Source organism: Balaenoptera borealis, assembly GCF_965194805.1.
Source record: "Balaenoptera borealis genome assembly, chromosome: 17".
Classification (NCBI taxonomy): domain Eukaryota; kingdom Metazoa; phylum Chordata; class Mammalia; order Artiodactyla; family Balaenopteridae; genus Balaenoptera; species Balaenoptera borealis.
The window spans coordinates 72457932-72477621 of record NC_138876.1 but is presented as its reverse complement, the minus strand read 5'-3'; the positions used below and the strand labels follow the sequence as shown (position 1 = coordinate 72477621).

General features: G+C 39.4%; 2 protein-coding genes across 9 annotated transcripts in view; one reads left to right on the top strand and one right to left on the bottom strand.

Moving 5' to 3' along the window:
- Nucleotides 1–19690, top strand: part of LOC309615355 (uncharacterized protein) — a 282265-nt gene that overhangs the window by 185104 nt on the left and 77471 nt on the right. For 4 of the 8 annotated variants that reach the window (XM_082364838.1, XM_082364848.1, XM_082364849.1 and 1 more), the window contains one exon: nt 1487–1888. The exons of the other annotated variants lie outside the window; for them this stretch is intronic. In XM_082364838.1, coding sequence (XP_082220964.1) covers nt 1487–1754 — 268 coding nt within the window. In that variant the 3' untranslated portion in view covers nt 1755–1888. Of the gene's footprint in view, nt 1–1486; nt 1889–19690 lie in introns of those variants that run through there. 8 annotated transcript variants of the gene reach the window in all.
- The window catches only part of LOC309615363 (uncharacterized protein), a gene marked incomplete at its 5' end in the record, with an annotated part of 179177 nt that overhangs the window by 120146 nt on the left and 39341 nt on the right, over nt 1–19690 (bottom strand). The window lies entirely within an intron of this gene.

Genomic DNA, 19690 nt, shown 5'->3' with positions numbered 1-19690 from the left:
CCTCCAAAATGAAGACTACGTTCACACCAAAACCTATAATGAATGTTTATAGCAACTTTATTCCTCATAGCCCAAAACTGTAAGTAATCCAGGTGTCCTTCAACGAGTGACTGGTTAAACACACTATAGTTTATCTACATCATGGAAGACCACTGAGCAGCAAAAAAGAATGGACTATTGATACACACATGTTGGAGGACAGAGGAAACAAAAAGTGCCCACTGAACTGAGAAGACATCCTGGGACCGAAAAACGAGGTAGACAGCTCCATGTAATTAATGGATCAGTTTATTACAGGGTTACTTACTCACGGGTGGATGGGGCAAACAGTGATCTGGAAGCATTCACAGCTGCATTCTGTACTGCCCCAGGGCCACTGGGACAATTTTATATTTAACCTAGGGCATGGGGTTACATGCTTGGAAACAGGGTGTGTATTCCTAAAAGTCAAGATTTATGAATGAGTAACTAGTCTTCTGGGCCCTGGGAATATGTCAGTGAAGGTTGTCATCATTGTTTGGGGACTAACAGAGCATACAGGCCACCTGGTCGTAATGATTATTAAACAATATCTATTAACTACAAAGCCCTCGACAACAGAAAAATGATTCACTGCACTGTACAGTCCTGCGTAGGGTCAGTGGAAATACAGGAGGAGCTGTATGGACCCAAGGTGGTGTCAGTTATGCTAACAGCCCTACAGTGCAACAACCTGGATGAGTCTCCAGAGCACTATACGAAAAGAAAAAAGCCATCTCAGTTACAAACCGTATGGTTCCCTTTGTATAACATTCTTTAAATGAGAAAACTATAGACTTCAACAACAGATTGATGGGGACCCAGTTAAGGAGACCCAGTTAACGAGAGGGTGAAAGGCAGATGGAGGTGGCTAAAAAGGGGCAACGTGAGAGAGCATGTGGTGATGGAAATGCTCTGTATATTGACTACATGGATGTCGATCTCCTGGTTGTCATCTTGCACCTTAGTTTCGCAAGTGTGACCTTGGGGAAAACTGGCTAAAGGATACATAGGATCTCTCTGCACTATTTTCTCACAACTGCATGTGAATCTATACTTACTACAAAATAAAAAGTTTGTTTAAAAACATAATAAACCCCTCCCCCCAGAAACGACACTACAATTTAAACAGAGTTTATGTTTTATAATCTCCGAAGACCAAAGAAAATCAGGAAAACTTAAAATCATAGTAATGAATATTAAAGAATTTTACATGTATATCATTTTAACAAAGCACTGATACTCACCACATCAATCCAAGGCAACTATCCTGCAGTGTCTTTCGGGGTTTGCAGTTATGGGGTGATAGAAAATGTGCTTTTGTTTTAATTTGAGGCAATGATTTAGAGTTCCAATCTAAACTTTTTTAGAGCCTGTGTTCCAGCCATTAGGTTAGATAATTGGCTGAGTCATGATAGCAAATGAATATAAAATAGCTCAGGTATAATCATGTTTTAAATATATACAGGGAGAAACCTTCAAGATGGCGGAGGAGTAAGACATGGAGATCACCTTCCTCCCCACAAGTACATCAGAAATACATCTACACATGGAACTACTCCTACAGAACACCTACTGAACGCTGGCAGAAGACCTCAGACTTCTCAAAAGGCAAGAAACTCCCCACATACCTGGGTAGGGCAAAAGAAAAAAGAAAAAACAGAGACAAAAGAATAGGGACGGGACCCGCACCAGTGGGAGGGAGCTGTGAAGGAGGAAAGGTTTCCACACACTAGGAAGCCCCTTTGCAGGCGGAGACTGCGGGTGGCGGAGCGGGGAAGCTTCGGAGCCACGGAGGAGAGTGCAGCCACAGGGGTGCGGAGGGCAAAGCGGAGAGGTTCCTGCACAGAGGCTCGGTGCCGACCAGCACTCACCAGCCCGAGAGGCTTGTCTGCTCACCCGCCAGAGCGGCGGGGCTGGGAGCTGAGGCTCGGGCTTCGGAGGTCGGATCCCAGGGAGAGGACTGGGGTTAGCGGCGTGAACACAGCCTGAAGGGGTTAGTGTGCCACAGCTGGCCGGGAGGGAGTCCGCGAAAAGGTCTGGACCTGCCGAAGAGGCAAGAGACCATTGTTTCGGGTGTGCAAGGAGAGGGGATTCGGAGCACCACCTAAACGAGCTCCAGAGACGGGCACGAGCTGCGGGTATCAGCGCGGACCCCAGAGACGGGCTTGAGATGCTAAGGCTGCTGCTGCCGCCACCAAGAAGTCTGTGTGCGAGCACAGGTCACTATCCACACGACCCCTCCCGGGAGCCTGTGCAGCCCGCCACTGCCAGGGTCCCGTGATCCAGGGACAACTTCCCCGGGAGAACGCACGGCATGCCTCCGGCTGTTGCAACGTCACGCCGGCCTCTGCCGTGCAGGCTCACCCTGCCTCCTCCCGGCCCCGGCCCCGTACCCCTCCCTCCCCCCGGCCTGAGTGAGCCAGAGTCCCCAGAGCAGCTGCTCCTTTAACCCCGTCCTGCCTGAGCGAGAACAGACGTCCTCAGGCAACCTACACGCAGAGGCAGGGCCAGATCCAAAGCTGAACCCCAGGAGCTGTGCGAACAAAGACGAGAAAGGGAAATCTCTCCCAGCAGCCTCAGGAGCAGCGGATTAAACCTCCACAGTCAACTTGATGTACCCTGCGTCTCTGGAATACCTGAATAGACAACGAATCATCCCAAAATTGAGCCAGTGGACTTTGGGAGCAACTGTAGACTTGGGGTTTGTTTTCTGCATCTAATTTGTTTCTGGTTTTATGTTTATCTTAGTTTAGTATTTAGAGTTTATTATCATTGGCAGATTTGTTTATTGATTGGGATGCTTTCTTCCTTTTGCTTTATTATATATAGATATACATATTTTTCCCTTTTTCTCTTTTTGTGAGTGTGTATGTGTATGCTTCTTTGCGTGATTCTGTCGGTATACTTTGCTTTTAGAATTTGTCCTAGGGTTCTGTCGATACATTTTGTTTTGTTTTGTTTTGTGTACTTTTTAGTGCTTGCTATCATAGGTGAATTTCTTGTTTGGTTTTGTCCCTCTCTTCTTTCCTTCTTTTTCTTTTTCTTTTTTTTTTATACTTGTTAATTTTCCTATTTTTAATAATTTTTTAAATTTTAATAACTTTATTTTATCTTTTTCTTTCTTTCTTTCTTTTTTTCTCCCTTTTCTTCTGAGCCATGTGGCAAACAGAGTCTTGGTGCTCTGGTCAGGTGTCCTGTGCCTGTGCCAGGTGGCCTGTGCCTCTGAGGTGGCAGAGCCAAGTTCAGGACGTTGGTCCACCAGAGACCTCCCGGCTCCATATAATATCAAATGGCAAAAGCTCTCCCAGAGATCTCCATCTCAATGCTAAGACCCAGCTCCACTCAACGACCAGCAAGCTGCAGTGCTGGACACCCCATGCCAAACAACTAGCAAGACAGGAACACAGCCCCACGCATTAGCAGAGAGGCTGCCTAAAATCATAATAGGGTCACAGACACCCCAAAACACACCACTGCATGTGGGCCTGCCCACCAGAAAGACGAGATCCAGCCTCATCCACCAGAACACAGGCACCAGTCCCCTCCACCAGGAAGCCTAAACAACCCACTGAACCAATCTTAGCCACTGGGGGCAGACACCCAAAACAAGGGGAACTATGAACGTGCAGGCTGTGAAAAGGAGACCCCAAATACAGTAAGTTAAGCACAATGAGAAGACAAAGAGACAACAGCAGATGAAGGAGCAAGGTAAAAACCTACTGGACAAACAAAAGAAGAGGAAATAGGCAGTCTACCTGAAAAAGAGTTCAGAGTAATGATAGTAAAGATGATCCAAAATCTTGGAAATAGAATAGAGAAAATACAAGAAACGTTTAACAAGGACCTAGAAGAACTAAAGACCAAACAAACAATGATGAACAACACAATAAATGAAATTAAAAATTCTCTAGAAGGAATCAATAGCAGAATAACTGAGGCAGAAGAACGGATAAGTGACCTGGAAGATAAAATAGTGAAAATAACTACTGCAGAGCAGAATAAAGAAAAAAGAATGAAAAGAACTGAGGACACTCTCAAAGACCTCTGGGACAACATTAAACGCACCAACATTCAAATTATAGGGGTCCCAGAAGAAGAAAAGAAAAATAAAGGACTGAGAAAATATTTGAAGAGATTATAGTTGAAAACTTCCCTAATATGGGAAAGGAAATAGTCAATCAAGCCCAGGAAGCACAGAGGGTCCCAAACAGGATAAATCCAAGGAGAAACACACCAAGACACATATTAACCAAACTATCAAAAATTAAATTCAAAGAAAAAATATTAAAAGCAGCAAGGAAAAAGCAGCAAATAACAAACAAGGGAATCCCCATAAGGTTAACAGCTGATCTTTCAGCGGAAACTCTGCAAGCCAGAAGAGAATGGCAGGACATATTTAAAGTGATGAAAGGGAAAAACCTACAACCAAGATTACTCTATCAGCAAGGATCTCAGTTTTGACGGAGAAATTAAAACCTTTACAGACAAGCAATAGCTAAGAGAATTCAGCACTACTAAACCAGCTTTACAACAAATGCTAAAGGAATTTCTCTAGGCAGGAAACACAAGAGAAGGAAAAGACCTACAATAACAAACCCAAAACAATTAAGAAAATGGTAATAGGGACATACATATCGATAACTACCTTAAATGGAAATGGATTAAATGCTCCAACTAAAAGACATAGACTGGCTGAATGGATACAAAAACAAGACCCATATATATGCTGTCTACAAGAGACCCACTTCAGACATAGGGACACATACAGACTGTTAGTGAGGGGATGGGAAAAGATATTCCATGCAAATGGAAATCAAAAGAAAGCTGGAGTAGCAATTCTCACATCAAACAAAATAGACTTTAAAATAAAGATTACTACAAGAGACAAAGAATGACACTACATAATGATCAAGGGATCAATCCAAGAAGAAGATATAACAATTATAAATATTTATGCACCCAACATAGGAGCACCTCAATACAAATGCTAACAGCCATAAAAGAGGAAATCGACAGTAACACAATCATGGTAGGGGACTTTAACACCCCAATTTCATCAATGGACAGATCATCCAAAATTCAACTAAATAAGGAAACACAAGCTTTAAATGACACATTAAACAAGATGGACATAATTGATATTCATAGGACATTCCATCCAAAAACAATAGAATACACTTTCTTCTCAAGTGCTCATGGAACACTCTCCAGGATAGATCATACCTTGGGTCACAAATCAAGCCTTGGTAAATTTCAGAAAATTGAAATAATCAAATATCTTTTCCGACCACAATGCTATGAGACTAGATATCAATTACAGGAAAAAACCTGTAAAAAATACAAACACATGGAGGCTAAACAATATGCTACTAAATGACCAAGAGATCACTGAAGAAATCAAAGAGGAAATCAAAAAATACCTAGAAACAAATGACAATGAAAACACAACAACCCAAAACCTATGGGATGCAGCAAAAGCAGTTCTAAGAGGGAAGTTTATAGCAATACAATCCTACCTCAAGAAACAAGAAACATCTCAAATACACAACCTAACCTTACACCTAAAGCAATTAGAAAAGAAGAACAAAAAAAACCCCCAAAGTTAGCAGAAGGAAAGAAATCATAAAGATCAGATAAGAAATAAATGAAAAAGAAATGAAGGAAACAATACCAAAGATCAGTAAAACTAAAAGCTGGTTCTTTGAGAAGATAAACAAAATTGATAAACCATTAGCCAGACTCATCAAGAAAAAAAGGGAGAAGACACAAATCAACAGAATTAGAAATGAAAAAGGAGAAGTAACAACTGACCCTGCAGAAATACAAAGGATCTTGAGAGATTACTACAAGGAACTGTATGCCAATAAAACGGACAACCTGTAAGAAATGGGCAAATCCTTAGAAAAGCACAACCTTGGGAGACTGAACCAGGAAGAGGTAGAAAATATAAAAAGACCAATCACAAGCACTGACATTGAGACTATGATTAAAAATCTTCCAACAAACAAAAGCCCAGGACCAGATGGCTTCACAAGCAAATTCTATCAAACATTTAGAGAAGAGCTAACACCTATCCTTCCCAAACTCTTCTCCTTCCCAAAATGTAGCACAGGGAGGAACACTCCCAAACTCATTCTACGAGGCCACCATCACCCTGATACCAAAACCAGACAAAGATGTCACAAAAAAAGAAAACTACAGGCCAATATCACTGATGAACATAGATGCAAAAACCTTCAACAAAATACTAGCAAACAGAATCCAACAGCACATTAAAAGGATCATACACCATGATCAAGTGGGATTTATCCCAGGAATGCAAGGATTCTTCAGTATACTCAAATCAATCAATGTGATAAACCATATTAACAAACTGAAGGAGAAAAATCATATGATCATCACAATAGATGCAGAAAATGCTTTTGACAAAATTCAACACCCATTATAAAAACCCTCCAGAAAGTAGGCATAGAGGGAACTTACCTCAACATAATAAAGGCCATATAAGACAAACCCACAGCCAACATTGTTCTCAATGGTGAAAAACTGAAGCCATTTCCTCTAAAATCAGGAACAAGACAAGGCTGTCCACTTTCATCACTCTTATTCAACATAGTTTTGGAAGTTTTAGACACAGCAATCAGAGAAGAAAAAGAAATAAAAGGAATCCAAATCAGAAAAGAAGAAGTAAAACTGTCACTGTTGGCAGATGACATGCTACGAGAAAACTACTAGAGCTAATTAATGAATTTGGTAAAGTTGCAGGATACAAAATTAATGCACAGAAATCTCTTGCATTCCTATACATTAATGATGAAAAATCTGAAAGAGAAATTAAGGAAACACTTCCATTTACCACTGCAACAAAGAGAATAAAATACCTAGGAATAAACCTACCTAAGGAGACAAAAGACCTGTATGCAGAAAACTATAAGACACTGATGAAAGAAATTAAAGATGATACAAGCAGATGGAGAGATATACCATGTTCTTGGATTGGAAGAATCAGCATTGTGAAAATGACTATACTACCCAAAGCAATCTACAGATTCAATACAATCCCTGTCAAACTACCAATGGCATTTTTCACAGAACTAGAACAAAAAATTTCATAATTTGAATGGAAACACAAAAGACCTCGAATAGCCAAAGCAGTCTTGAGAAAGAAAAACAGCTGGAAGAATCAGGCTCCCTGATGTCAGACTATACTACAAAGCTACAGTAATCAAGACAGTATAGTACTGGCACAAAAACAGAAATATAGATCAGTGGAACAGGATAGAAAGCCCAGAGATAAACCCATGCACATATGGTCACCTTATTTTTGATAAAGGAGGCAAGAATATACAATGGAGAAAAGACAGCCTCTTCAATAAGTGGTGCTGGGAAAACTGGACAGCTACATGTAAAAGAATGAAATTAGAACACTCCCTAACACCATACACAAAAATAAACTCAAAATGGATTAAAGACCTAAATATAAGGCCAGACACTATAAAACTCTTAGAGGAAAACATAGGCAGAACATTCTATGACATAAATCACAGCAAGATCCTTTTTGACCCACCTCCTAGAGAAATGGAAATAAAAACAAAAATAAACAAATGCGACCTAATGAAACTTAAAAGCTTTTGCACAGCAAAGGAAACCATAAACAGGACGAAAAGACAACCCTCAGAATGGGAGAAAATATTTGCAAACAAAGCAACTGACAAAGGATTAATTTCCAAAATTTACAAGCAGCTCATGCAGCTCAATATCAAAAAAACATACAACCCAATCCAAAAATGGGCAGAAGACCTAAATAGACATTTCTGCATAGAACATATACAGATTGCCAACAAACACATGAAAGGATGCTCAACATCACTAATCATCCGAGAAATGCAAATCAAAACTACAATGAGGTATCACCTCACACCAGTCAGAATGGCCATCATCAAAAAATCTACAAACAATAAATGCTGGAGAGGGTGTGGAGCAAAGGGAACCCTCTTGCACTGTTGGTGGGAATGTAAATTGATACAGCCACTATGGAGAATAGTATCGAGGTTCCTTAAAAAACTAAAAATAGAACTACCATATGACCTAGCAATCCCACTACTGGGCATATACCCTGAGGAAACCATAATTCAAAAAGAGTCATGTACCACAATGTTCATTGCAGCTCTATTTTCAATAGCCAGGACATGGAAGCAACCTAAGTGTCCACTGAAAGATGGATGGATAAAGAACATGTGGCACATGTATACAATGGAATATTACTCAGCCATAAAAAGAAATGAAATTGAGTTATTTGTAGTGAGGTGTCTGTTGTACAGAGTGAAGTAAGTCAGAAAGAGAAAAACAAATACCATATGCTAACACACATATATGGAATCTAAAAAAAAAACCAAAAATGGTTCTGAAGAACCTAGGGGCAGGACAGGAATAAAGACGCAGACGTAGAGAATGGAGTTGAGGACACGAGGAGGGGGAAGGGTAAGCTGGGATGAAGTGAGAGAGTGGCCTTGACATATATACACTACCAAATGTAAAATAGATTTATTTTAAGATACATAAAATAGGTAGATCAGCTCGGTGCTTTGTGACCACCTAGAGGGGTGGGATACGGAGGATGGGAGGGAGATGCAAGAGGGTGGAGATATGGGGATATATTTATATGTACAGCTGATTCACTTTGTTATAAAGCAGAAACTAACACACCATTGTAAAGCAATTATACTCCAATATAGATGTTAAAATTTAAAATATATATATATATAGACCTCTGTAGGCAGATGTCACTGTGTACACAAGTGTATAAGCACATGATTTGCAGTTTCGTTTGATATATGAAACTTTCATCATCTCAACTCTCCATCCCTTTTAAAATCAAAGACATATTTTGCAGCCCTAAAATTCTGTAACTGAATGTATCAATCAATGTTGAGTATTGGTAAGAAAAACTAGGAAGAACTGCAAGTGATCCAGCAGGATCATTCCCAAAATACTACCTTTTTAATTTAGTGAGGAGCAATGATAAGTAAGCGATACAAAGAAGGTCAGTTTTTTTCAAATTTTAATTTTGCTTATTAGTCAGAAAGGGGAATGCATGGGCATTTAATTCTGATAAACTATGTGGAGAAACAAACAGACATTTTAAATTGCGTGAAAAGATACAGAGGAGCCATCACACCTACGACATCTCAAAATAAAAGATCAGGAGTTTAAAAGAAGTATAAAGCAAATAATTAAAGGCTTCGATGCCATTGCCAGAAAAGGCAGGAAAAGAAAGAGAAACTGTTTACAAGAAACACTTCAGGAATTTCAGTTAACACATCAATTCTGAAAACAAGAAAAATCATACTAAAAAGAGGGGGAAAAAGTGATAGTTAAATATGTCTCCCTTAAATCTCATTTTATTTAACATTTTGAAATGTTAGTAAAAGAAAAAGTTATAAATAGTAATATATTTAGATACAAGTATTCCCCTGAAAAGTTGTATATGTGGTTTTATGCAATTATTTCCATTAAAAGTCTCTTCTTTTATTTAAGAAAACAAGCTTAATTGCATCATGTGCTTAGCATACAACTCACTTTTAGAAAAAGTCCTGTCCATTGATAAAAACTGTCATAAACAAGGCATTTCATAATCACCAGCCAATTAGAAATATATAATCACCACCTAAATTAGATACATAGTTTCAGTGGGAATTAATCAGTTTATAACCATGCACACTTTTCAAATCGAAATATTTGATGAATTCTTAGCATGTGTCACAAACTCGGGTCTGATACAGCCCCTTCTGGTTTCATATTTATGTTTTGCTTTTCCCCCTTTCTCATGGAAAAGGCAACAGATCTTATTTCCGTCACATTCTTTCTTTGCTTTGTATTAGCTTTTTCCTCCTAAAAAAATGTATATAGCTTTTCCTTCTAAATTTTGTACTTCATTTATCATATTACTTTTCTATACTCTGGCAGAGTCCTGCAAATAAAGGGTAATGATGGTATTTATAGACATCCTGGATAAAATGGAATCATGCCTGAAACATTTCTGCTCAACTTCCCATTAAAATACCCATGAAGATATCAAAAAAGACAAAACTGGCAACTGCATTAGACACTAGCTATAAGAGAAGATGACATATAAAGTCCAGGTGGAATATACACTAATTGCAATGCTGAGTAAGATGACTTTATCAACACAGCTCTGGACTATAGACCATCACGTATTCTACCCTCTGAATCAAGCAGAACAGTTCACTTCGAAGGAATTGGGGGAAACCATTTTTGACACGCCTCCAGATTGTTCAAAGAACTGGAAACTATGTCTGACTATCTAGATGGGTCAGAAAATCCTATAAGTGAATCAGAAGGTCCATCCTCAATCCAGGAGACTTGCATTAGAAGAATGACAACCAGCCATTGTAAATTCCACCAACTCTGAACTCTAGGTATAAACCTGAGAGGGAAAATAATCTAGCACAAGTTTGTAGTAAAGGAATTTAGACTATTCTACCCTTCTGTTAGAAGCTCCAGAAATAAATATAGATCTTCCTTTTCAATACATACAAGCAGAAAAGAAAAATTATCCACTTTTAGCGGTACAATGCAAAGGAACCATTGCTCTGAAGGTTAAAAAGATCACATCTCTGACTCTTCTTTTTAAAAAAAAAAAAAGATGAAAATTTTAGAAGAAATTTGATTAATGTCCTCCAAAAATTACAGGAGAATATGGACCATGTAGCAAAAACAAAAAACCTAAATGAAAAAAAGTAATGAAAAAGATTTTAAGTGAGCTGGCTGAAGTATTAATGCAAATTTTAAACTATAATAGCAGAAAGAGACTTAAGATACATAAAATTATAATATTAGGCTTCAATTCAGAAAATTTTTTAAATAATTTGGAAAATTTGATTATGTATTAAGTACTGGATGATACTAAGAAATAAGTGTTAATGTTGTTGTACGTGCATTACGAACATATAATCAATTTTCCATGTTTTTAAGAGATGGAAAACAAAGTACAAAGAGGTGAAATGGCAGGATCCCTGGGATTTATTTTAAAATACTTCAGTGAATAAATGAAAATTAGAAAATGGACACACGCCGTGAATGTAGTGAAATCCAAATTGTTGCAGACGAGTGGCAGGTGGTGCAAATGCAGATGCTGAGGTAGAGGTGGAGGACAGATGTTTCTCGGGGGTAATTCCTGTGAAAGGTAAAGCGGGAGGAAGCAGGAGGAGTCAGGGAAAGCCCGCGGAGCGTGCTACACACCTGACCCTGGGAAGGAAGAGGCAGGAGGAGACTGAGGTGCAAATCTGACTGTGCTGGCCGACTGGGTGGGACGGCTTCCCTTCCAGATCTCCCCCCCACACACACACTGGGCCCTCGCCCCCTGCTGTGCTCACTCACTGGCTGGAGGTTGCCCGGAGCTGCACCTGGAGACTCAGCTAACTGCTCTCCTCCGGCTCAAGCGCGAGTTCCCTCCAGGAGATGGAGATATGAAGCGCTCACCTCCTTGGCTACATCACTGGTACATAAGCCAGTACACGTGACTGTACTAGATATTTTTTAATATTTTAGAATTTTTCATTAAAAATGTTCAAAAACAGCAGCAGAATTGAAATATACTTTGGAGGCTAGAAGGCATACACTTGACACTGCAGAAAATCAAATCAATGATAGAAGACAAACATGGGGTACTCAACCAGAATACAGAAAAAAACAATGAAACACAAAGGAAGCTCTGAGAGAAGATAATTGCTTTAAAGCACAGAAAACCGAAAGGATGTGTGCGACGACACAGAAATGATCATCCTAGGTATTCACAGCCTTCATATCTCGTTTGAAGACTTTACAAGCCAAAAAGCGATCTGAGCCCCAGGAAAAATGAATGAAAAAAGCACACTCAGAATACAGTGAAACTTGCCTTTTGATGTTGTTTTTATAAAGAAAATATAGCTCATTTATTTCTTTAAAATTATCTTCCCTTTCTCACAATTCACTGTGTAGTAAATTTAGTCCAATCTGGTGAAAACCCGAATCTGATTCACCAAGTTGAACCGTCTTTTTTAGTTTTAGTTCAGTTAGTTTGGAACAGATCCTTTTCAGATTCCTCCGCAGCCCACCCCTCCACCTGCTCGGTCAGCAGGGGTCTCCACTGTTCCCACAGCTGACGAGGGCTTCGGGGATCCACCTTGTTTCCTGTCATTCCTTCAGGATCTGGAGTGATCACCTTTGCTTGGTTGTGACTGCTCTACAGGGAACGTGCTGAGGTCAGGGGCCAGGTGCAGGGTTAGGTTTCTCTCGGCTTCCCGGGACCTCTGGTTCTCTCTGGCTGCTTGGGTCTCACCTCAGCCAGATCCCCCCGATTCCCCAGCCTGCTGCTAGGGCCATTCCCTGCTGCGGGTCCCCTCTCCCCTTGCCCAGGGTCTCAAGTCAGTTACCTTATGACTGCCTGTCCCCACAGACCGGTAGGAATTCCGGGTTCCACCCATGCTTGGCAGGAGCTCTGGCCGTGGGCCATCTGCACAAACCATGCCACTGACTTCTCTGCAGTGAAGTGTGTCATTTGTCATCCACCTGTTAGGCAGTGTCCTGCCAGAGTCCCGAGGAATGCCCTGTCCTCCGCATGCTCCTCCCTCTGCCCGGCACACCCCCTGTGGTGGACACACATGTGCCTCCCCGCTCGCTGCCTTACTTCCCTTTCCCTGAACAAAGGGGAACCCTGAGGGCATCGTGTCTGGCAACTTACAAAGAAACCAAAATAAGGTTCTTCTCAGCCTTCTCCTTCTCAACCCAAACAGGAGCAAATTTTTGATCAAAGAATTAGATATCAAGCTGTCCCAGGTGCAAAACCAACAGGGACATGCTCAGATAAAGAAGGACTTGGAAAATGAACACGTGTCCCCCAGGCAACCAGAAGAAATATACCAGTGCACCCATAAGATGCCTGTAAATCAAGAATGGCAAAGTCAGAGTATGTACGAAGTGAGCCCTGGAATAGATTAAATATATCCTGTAAGCTATAAATGGCTATTGTAAATATATAACACCATAGAATACAAGTGTCCAAATCTCTTTTCAAAGTAAGATATATTCAATTATATAATAATGTGATGGAACTATAATCCCAGATAAAATTTTAAAAGCTTGTGAAGGGGTTGAGGTAGCAGGGAGATGAGCCTAATTGCCTCATAACCTATGAAGAAAGTTTTTACTTCTGTGAAAAGAAATTTAGGCAACTTTTACTTTCTCAAAAAAGAAATCAGATTCAGAAACAAGCAGTTAAGGGTTACTGGATCAGTAAGTTGGAATGTCTTAAAGATATATATTTAAATATATTGGTGGGCTGGCTTGCCAAAGTCTATTCACTGATGTAAGTTGGTGTTGATTGAGTGAACAGCTTTAAAACTGGTTTTGGGGACTACTTGTTGCCATGGTTACTGAACAATCAGTTTTTTTCCTAAGTTTGCAGGAACTGTTTTATTTTGCTTCTCTTTCAGTCTTCATTCAGGCAAAACTGCATGAGAGATTATCAGTGATTGGTCAGGTCTTCACCACAGGTAAAGAATTCTTGAAGATAAGCCTTTGTTTACAGACATCTGGTTTTTAGTTTGAGAGTTGATCAGTGTGATTTTATTCTACTTTTTGCTTGAATCACTTGTAGACTCACCTGTCAGCACAATGACTGCCCAGAAACATTTAAGATTCTATGCAACAGACATTGAACAATAATGAGGCGAATAAGAAGTTTTTTATTTTTAAAAAGAGGGGCAAAGATAAGTTCCAACAATTTCCTGTGTCTACAAGAAATAGCCAGATTAGCTTTTCTTTAGCTTAGCTATCAATTGCTTTTTCTCCTGGGTAGTGTTAATTCAGGCAGCAATGGTACAGCTCCCTCCCTAGTTGGCGAAAAGAAAATCCATGGATATTTTATTATCCATAACTACTTTAGTTAACGAATTTAAACTGGTCTGTTATATCTTTAGGCCATACTATTTACTACGTCAGTCAATATGAGGGAACAAATTTTTGATGACCACCTCATTTGTTCATCTCCTTAGGATGGAGTCACTGTCATCAGGAGTCTTTTCCCAAAAAAGGCAGCAGGTGAGGGGAGGGTCTTACCCTTTGGACTCTCTGTAGAGAGATATAGTCCTTTGAGGGTCTTGTGTAGTCACATCTCTGGAAGAACTTAACTCAAGGGTTGACAAACTATGGCCTGCAGGCCAAATCCAGACCACAAGCTAAGAATGGTTTTTACATTCTTAAAAGGTGTTAAAACAAAACAAAGAAGAATATATGACAGAGACTGTGTCTTCCCTTTACAGAAAGTATTTGCTAGCTCCTGGCCTAATAGCCATATTTTGTTTGTTTGTTTTTTATTTTATTTATTTATTTTGGCTGCACTGGGTCTTAGTTGCGGCATGTTGGCTTCTTAGTTGCGGCATGCATGTGGGATCTAGTTCCCCTACCAGGGATCAAACCCCGGGCCCCCTGCATTGGGAGCGCAGAGTCTTACCCACTGGACCACCAGGGAAGTCCCAATGCAAAGACGTTTTACTTAAAGCCTGGACTTAGGCAAGTTATTGTTATCAGTAAGGGAAACATTGTAAACTAAGTTAGAAGTGCAATAACTTTAAACTAGGAAAGAAGTATGAGGGAAATGATAATAAACAAGAGTATGCAAAGATGAGTGTGACATATAGAAGAATCTTGCTCTCATGGTCTTGGGCAGAAGCTTTCTGCTTCATGTGATTCCCAGCTTGTTCTTGTGTCAGCCATCAAGCTCTGAGGATCACTGACTTCTGGCGACTCTGGAGAACTTCTGTTTAGGCTCTCATGGTTGTAACATTCCGTATCAGTTAAATTCCTTTCAGTTTTCCAGAAGTTTGGAAGTAGTGGAGACAGATTTCTGAGTAAAGAGCAAAGCCTTGCATAATTTAAATACACGAATAACTTTCACCTAAATGTGCCCCATCTAATTGGACCAGTAAGTTGGAATGTCTAAGTAGGAAACACAAAAAAGCCAATAGCATTTTAGCCATTGTGGGTGTCATGGTTTGCAACAGAAAAATGCTTGGATTCATTCAGAAAAAAACAAGTTTACTATTATTACTACATATTTAGAACCCATAGAGGAAGGCAACTGCCTAAAATCTACTTGGAAGTATCCAAACGGTGCCTTAGGCATGGAACCAGTCCATGCTCTACCTCTATAGCGTTTCCAGATTAATTTAGCTACAGATAGAGCATGAACGGCCTGTGTCCTCTGCTATTCTACAAAAGTGTACCAATCAGTGTTTAATACTGTAGCAAATTTGTCCTTATGTGATGTTTCGTTTCGTGGAGGATTTTTTCAAGTGTGTATGTGAAATTTTATTTGGTGTTTCCAGGTGGTTATTCAGGTTTTGCCAGATCGTAAAGGCTTAGGGACTTTTAGTTTTTATTTTTTAAATTTTAAACAATTATGTTCCTCAGTCTTCTCTTTTCTAGCCTATTCTCTTAAATATTTTACCAACTAAGGGGTCAACAATGAATTGATTAGTTGGTATAGATCTTTAAGTTCAGGATAATGTGTCTAGTAAAGTCCTGAATTCTATAGGAAATTCTGCCTGTCCTTTTGGAGTTTAGGAAACCGCTTAATTATAGCCATTAACTTGCCTCTAGAGAGCATTTTAATTCAGCTTCTGTAGATCTGCATTCTGTCAAGCAAGTTTACAATGTGAGGGTTCTTTCCTTAGAAAACCTTGAAGAAAGGATAACTTGGATAGAAGATCAGGTAAAGCTCAGTAGAAAACGAGAGAGATGCAGGGAGGGTAAGTTCCAGAAGGTTTCAAAGTTTTGGAGAAAGACTATCTCGAGTTAGAATTTTGTTTAGAAGATTTAGAATATCTATTCGAAAATCTATTGACTATTTAGTGTTAATAGCTCCTCTTAAACATATTAATTTACCGATTTTGACATTTCAAATATCAAATGTTATTTTGAAATTGGTATTTTAAGTCAGGTTTTAAAAATTTTAAAACAAGGTTTTGCTATTTACCAAGTTAAGTTCAATAGTTAAGATTATAGTGCAACTTTATGTAGAAAATAGTTTTTCTAGAAGTTCAAGAATTTGACATAAACAGATCCATGATGAACTAGAAAAAGGAGCCATGACGGTTGGTCAACAGTATGTGCATATCAATGATAACTCAGCTTGCAGACCAGGCAGAGGTGAGGAAGGGGCTACATGATTGATAAAGGACCACAAATTGACAACACAAGGAGTACACACATGAAAGTTCCGTAAGGACCTACAAAGCTTGGCCACTCTCTTTTCCATAAATTTGTTGCTGGTTTAGTAGACCTCTAAAATCAGGACCTACTTGGATTGGATTGGAGACACATTAGACAGGTATCTCAATCCACTCTTATACGTACACTCAACAGAAACTCCAGGACAAAACAGAACCACGCAAAACAAAACTTTATATTTAGAAACAAAAGCAAAAACAAAGCAAGCAGCAGGAGAATAATCAGGTCAATGAAAAATATATTTATCAAATGGTATAACTCCAAAACAAAAAGTCTAGTTACCTTGTACAAAGACACAGGCTTAATTAGCAAATGTTGCACTTCCAAATCAAAGAGCTAATTACTGAATAAAGAAAAAAACGACACCTCATTACCTTAGACAAAGAACTGAGTCTGATGGTCTTATTCAAAGATTCACTTGGCTACAGACCCTAGGAGAACAAAACGAATTGAGCAACAAGAGCTCAGTGATACCAGTCAGAGCTCAGGTCATTGCTGGACTCACATCCCTGGCAGCAGATCTGAAGGATGAGTGGAGTCTGGGCACAAGGGCCCGAGTCAGTACACCTAAGGGCTGCCTGGGATGCTGCCACGCAGGGGTCTTCTAAATTATGTCAGTGGCCCTTTCAGAATTGTCAAAGAACAATGAGGCCACCACTTAACTCCTAAAATAAGCACATTTGCACACATTGCTTACTGCTGCAAGGGAGAGCGATGCTGGCTCAGACACGTTCTCTCTGAGCAGAGCGGAGGGTTCATCTTATTTGGGTCTTGGAGAAGCATGGAATCTGGGGACCGATGGGCTTTCAGAAGGGAGCTGGCATTGTCAGAAGTGTGGTTGCTCATGTGTGACTGCTGTTGACGGATTAGCCCTCGGTGGTGTGTTTTGTAGACCAAGTCTATCTCTACTTAGCTAAATTACAGAAGCAAGAGATTGACACTGATTGGCTGACTTGCAAAAGCATGTTCACTGAATTGAGTTGTCACTGATTAATTGAACAGGTTTAAAATACATTCTGGTAGCTACTTATTACCATGGTTACAGAGCAATCCATTTTTTTCTAAGTTTTTGGAAACTTTTAAAATTTTATTTTGAAGGAAGACTGTACTGGGTCTGATCCTCAGCTCTGTCACTTAATTTGCTTAATAGCTCTGTATTTGGGGAGATTACTAGATCACTCTAAATCCCAAGAAAATGAAATAACTGTGTCTACTTTGCATGATTAGAAAACAATATGTTTAAAACACCTTGCATTTAGTTCACATGCAATAAATAATAAATTTTATTTTATAATCTAAAATAGACAAAAACAAAAACATTTAATACTATAGAGAGCTTATTATGTGCCAGGTATTTTTTCCAAGGGCTTTTACATATTTTACTCATTTGAGCCTATAAGGTTCAAACTGGTATAGGTATTATATTGTCATTTCCCTCATTTTATTCAAAACAAATAAGAAAATGGAGACACAGGGCCATTAAGCAAAATGCTCTGTGTCACACAGTAAGTGGTAGAGCTGAGATTTGAATTAGGCATTCTGGCTGCAGAAACTTTTGTGTTTAACCACTATATCAAACTGTTAATCTAATGTACAATGAAGAAATGTGGTAAATATGGATATATTATTTATAAGTGTGTATCTATTTATATAGATAAAGAAATTACCAGAGAATAATGAAGAGAGATCAAATTTTCAACAAATGTATTGAGGAAAATGGCATAGGTTAATTAGAGAAAATCAATTAGAAAATTTCTTCTTCCTTTAATGGGAAACTAGGCAATTTGAACAAATCTTTCCATCTAGGACAATAAGAAAAGCTGGACAAAATTATAAAAAGAAATGTGCTTGAAGTCATGGAAAACTTTAAAAAGTAATGAAGAGTCTGCCTGCCAATGCAGGGGACACGGGTTCGAGCCCTGGTCTGGGAAGATCCCACATGCCGCGGAGCGGCTAGGCCCGTGAGCCACAACTACTGAGCCTGCGCGTCTGGAGCCCGTGCTCCGCAACAAGAGAGGCCGCGATAGTGAGAGGCCCGCGCACCGCGATGAAGAGTGGCCCCCGCTTGCCGCAACTAGAGAAAGCCCTAGCACAGAAACGAAGACCCAACACAGCCATAAATATATAAATAAATAAATAAAAATTTAAAAAAACAAAAAGTAATGAAGAGAGGGAATTAGTTCAGTTCGGAGAGTTTGAAGCCTACATTTGCATATACCTCTGTAAAATTTAAAGTTATTCATTTTTAAGGAGCAATAAAGTTTGTATAAGATTAAAAAAAAAAGTAATGAAGAACGACTGGGATAATGTTCAGGATAAGACTGATTTTAGAGAAGTGGTCTCAGCATTTAGGGCCATCTTTCCCTGGGACTATTTGCTGACAAGCAAAAGAGGGTACCGAGCACTACTGAGCACTACTTGTCACAGCCCTGTGGGGTTAAAGGGATAAGAGCTGACGCATCAGCCAACTAAAGATGGGGGCCTGGGAATCACCCATTCATTAGGTGGGAACCCAAGGGGCTGCACCCGATGAGTAAAGGTGAATCAGCAGTAACTAACCCTCTCATGGGCCTCATCTGAGCTTGTCACCTGCAGTTCCTAAAATCAGATTAAGATGATCCGGGATCGCCAGTGCCCCCAGCACCTGGAATGAACAAATGAAAATCCTCTCAGGAGGAAGATAACATCATCTTAGGTATCAACTCAGTACGCTTTCAAATTCAACGTTTTAATATTAAAATAACCAGGCTCATGAGGAGATAACAAAATGAACATGGTATCCTTTATCAAGTATTAGGGTGTCTGTGTCATATTCGAGAATAAACATTTCAACAGAGACCTGGAAGATTTGCAGAGAACTGGAAGCTGTGAAAAGTGACTTTGCAGATTAAAAAAAAAAAAAAAAAAGTAATTCTAAAAGGAGAAGCTGAAATTAAAAACTCAATGAATGGAATATTAAACGCAGCTTAAGACATACAGGCCAGAAGAAATTATTCAGAATGAAACTCCGAGAGACAAAAAGATGAAAAATACAGAATAAAAAGTATGAGACATGAAGTATACTGAGAGGAGCCTTAACATTTGTGTGATTGGAGTCCCAGAAAGACAGGAGAGAAACTGCCACAGAAACAAGTTTGAAGAGATAGTAGCTAATAATTTTCCAAAACTAAGAAGGACCACAACCCACAGATTTAAGGATCTCATCATATGCAAAGCTAGATAAAGAAAAAGTATACTTGAACACATTATATTAGATCCAAAGCAACTAGAAAATATAGCAAGGGAGAAACAAAGATATATTACTTTCCAAAAAACCCAAAACAAACAAAAATTAGATAGACAATTGAGTTCTCAAAAGAAATAGTGAAGCCAGAGGATA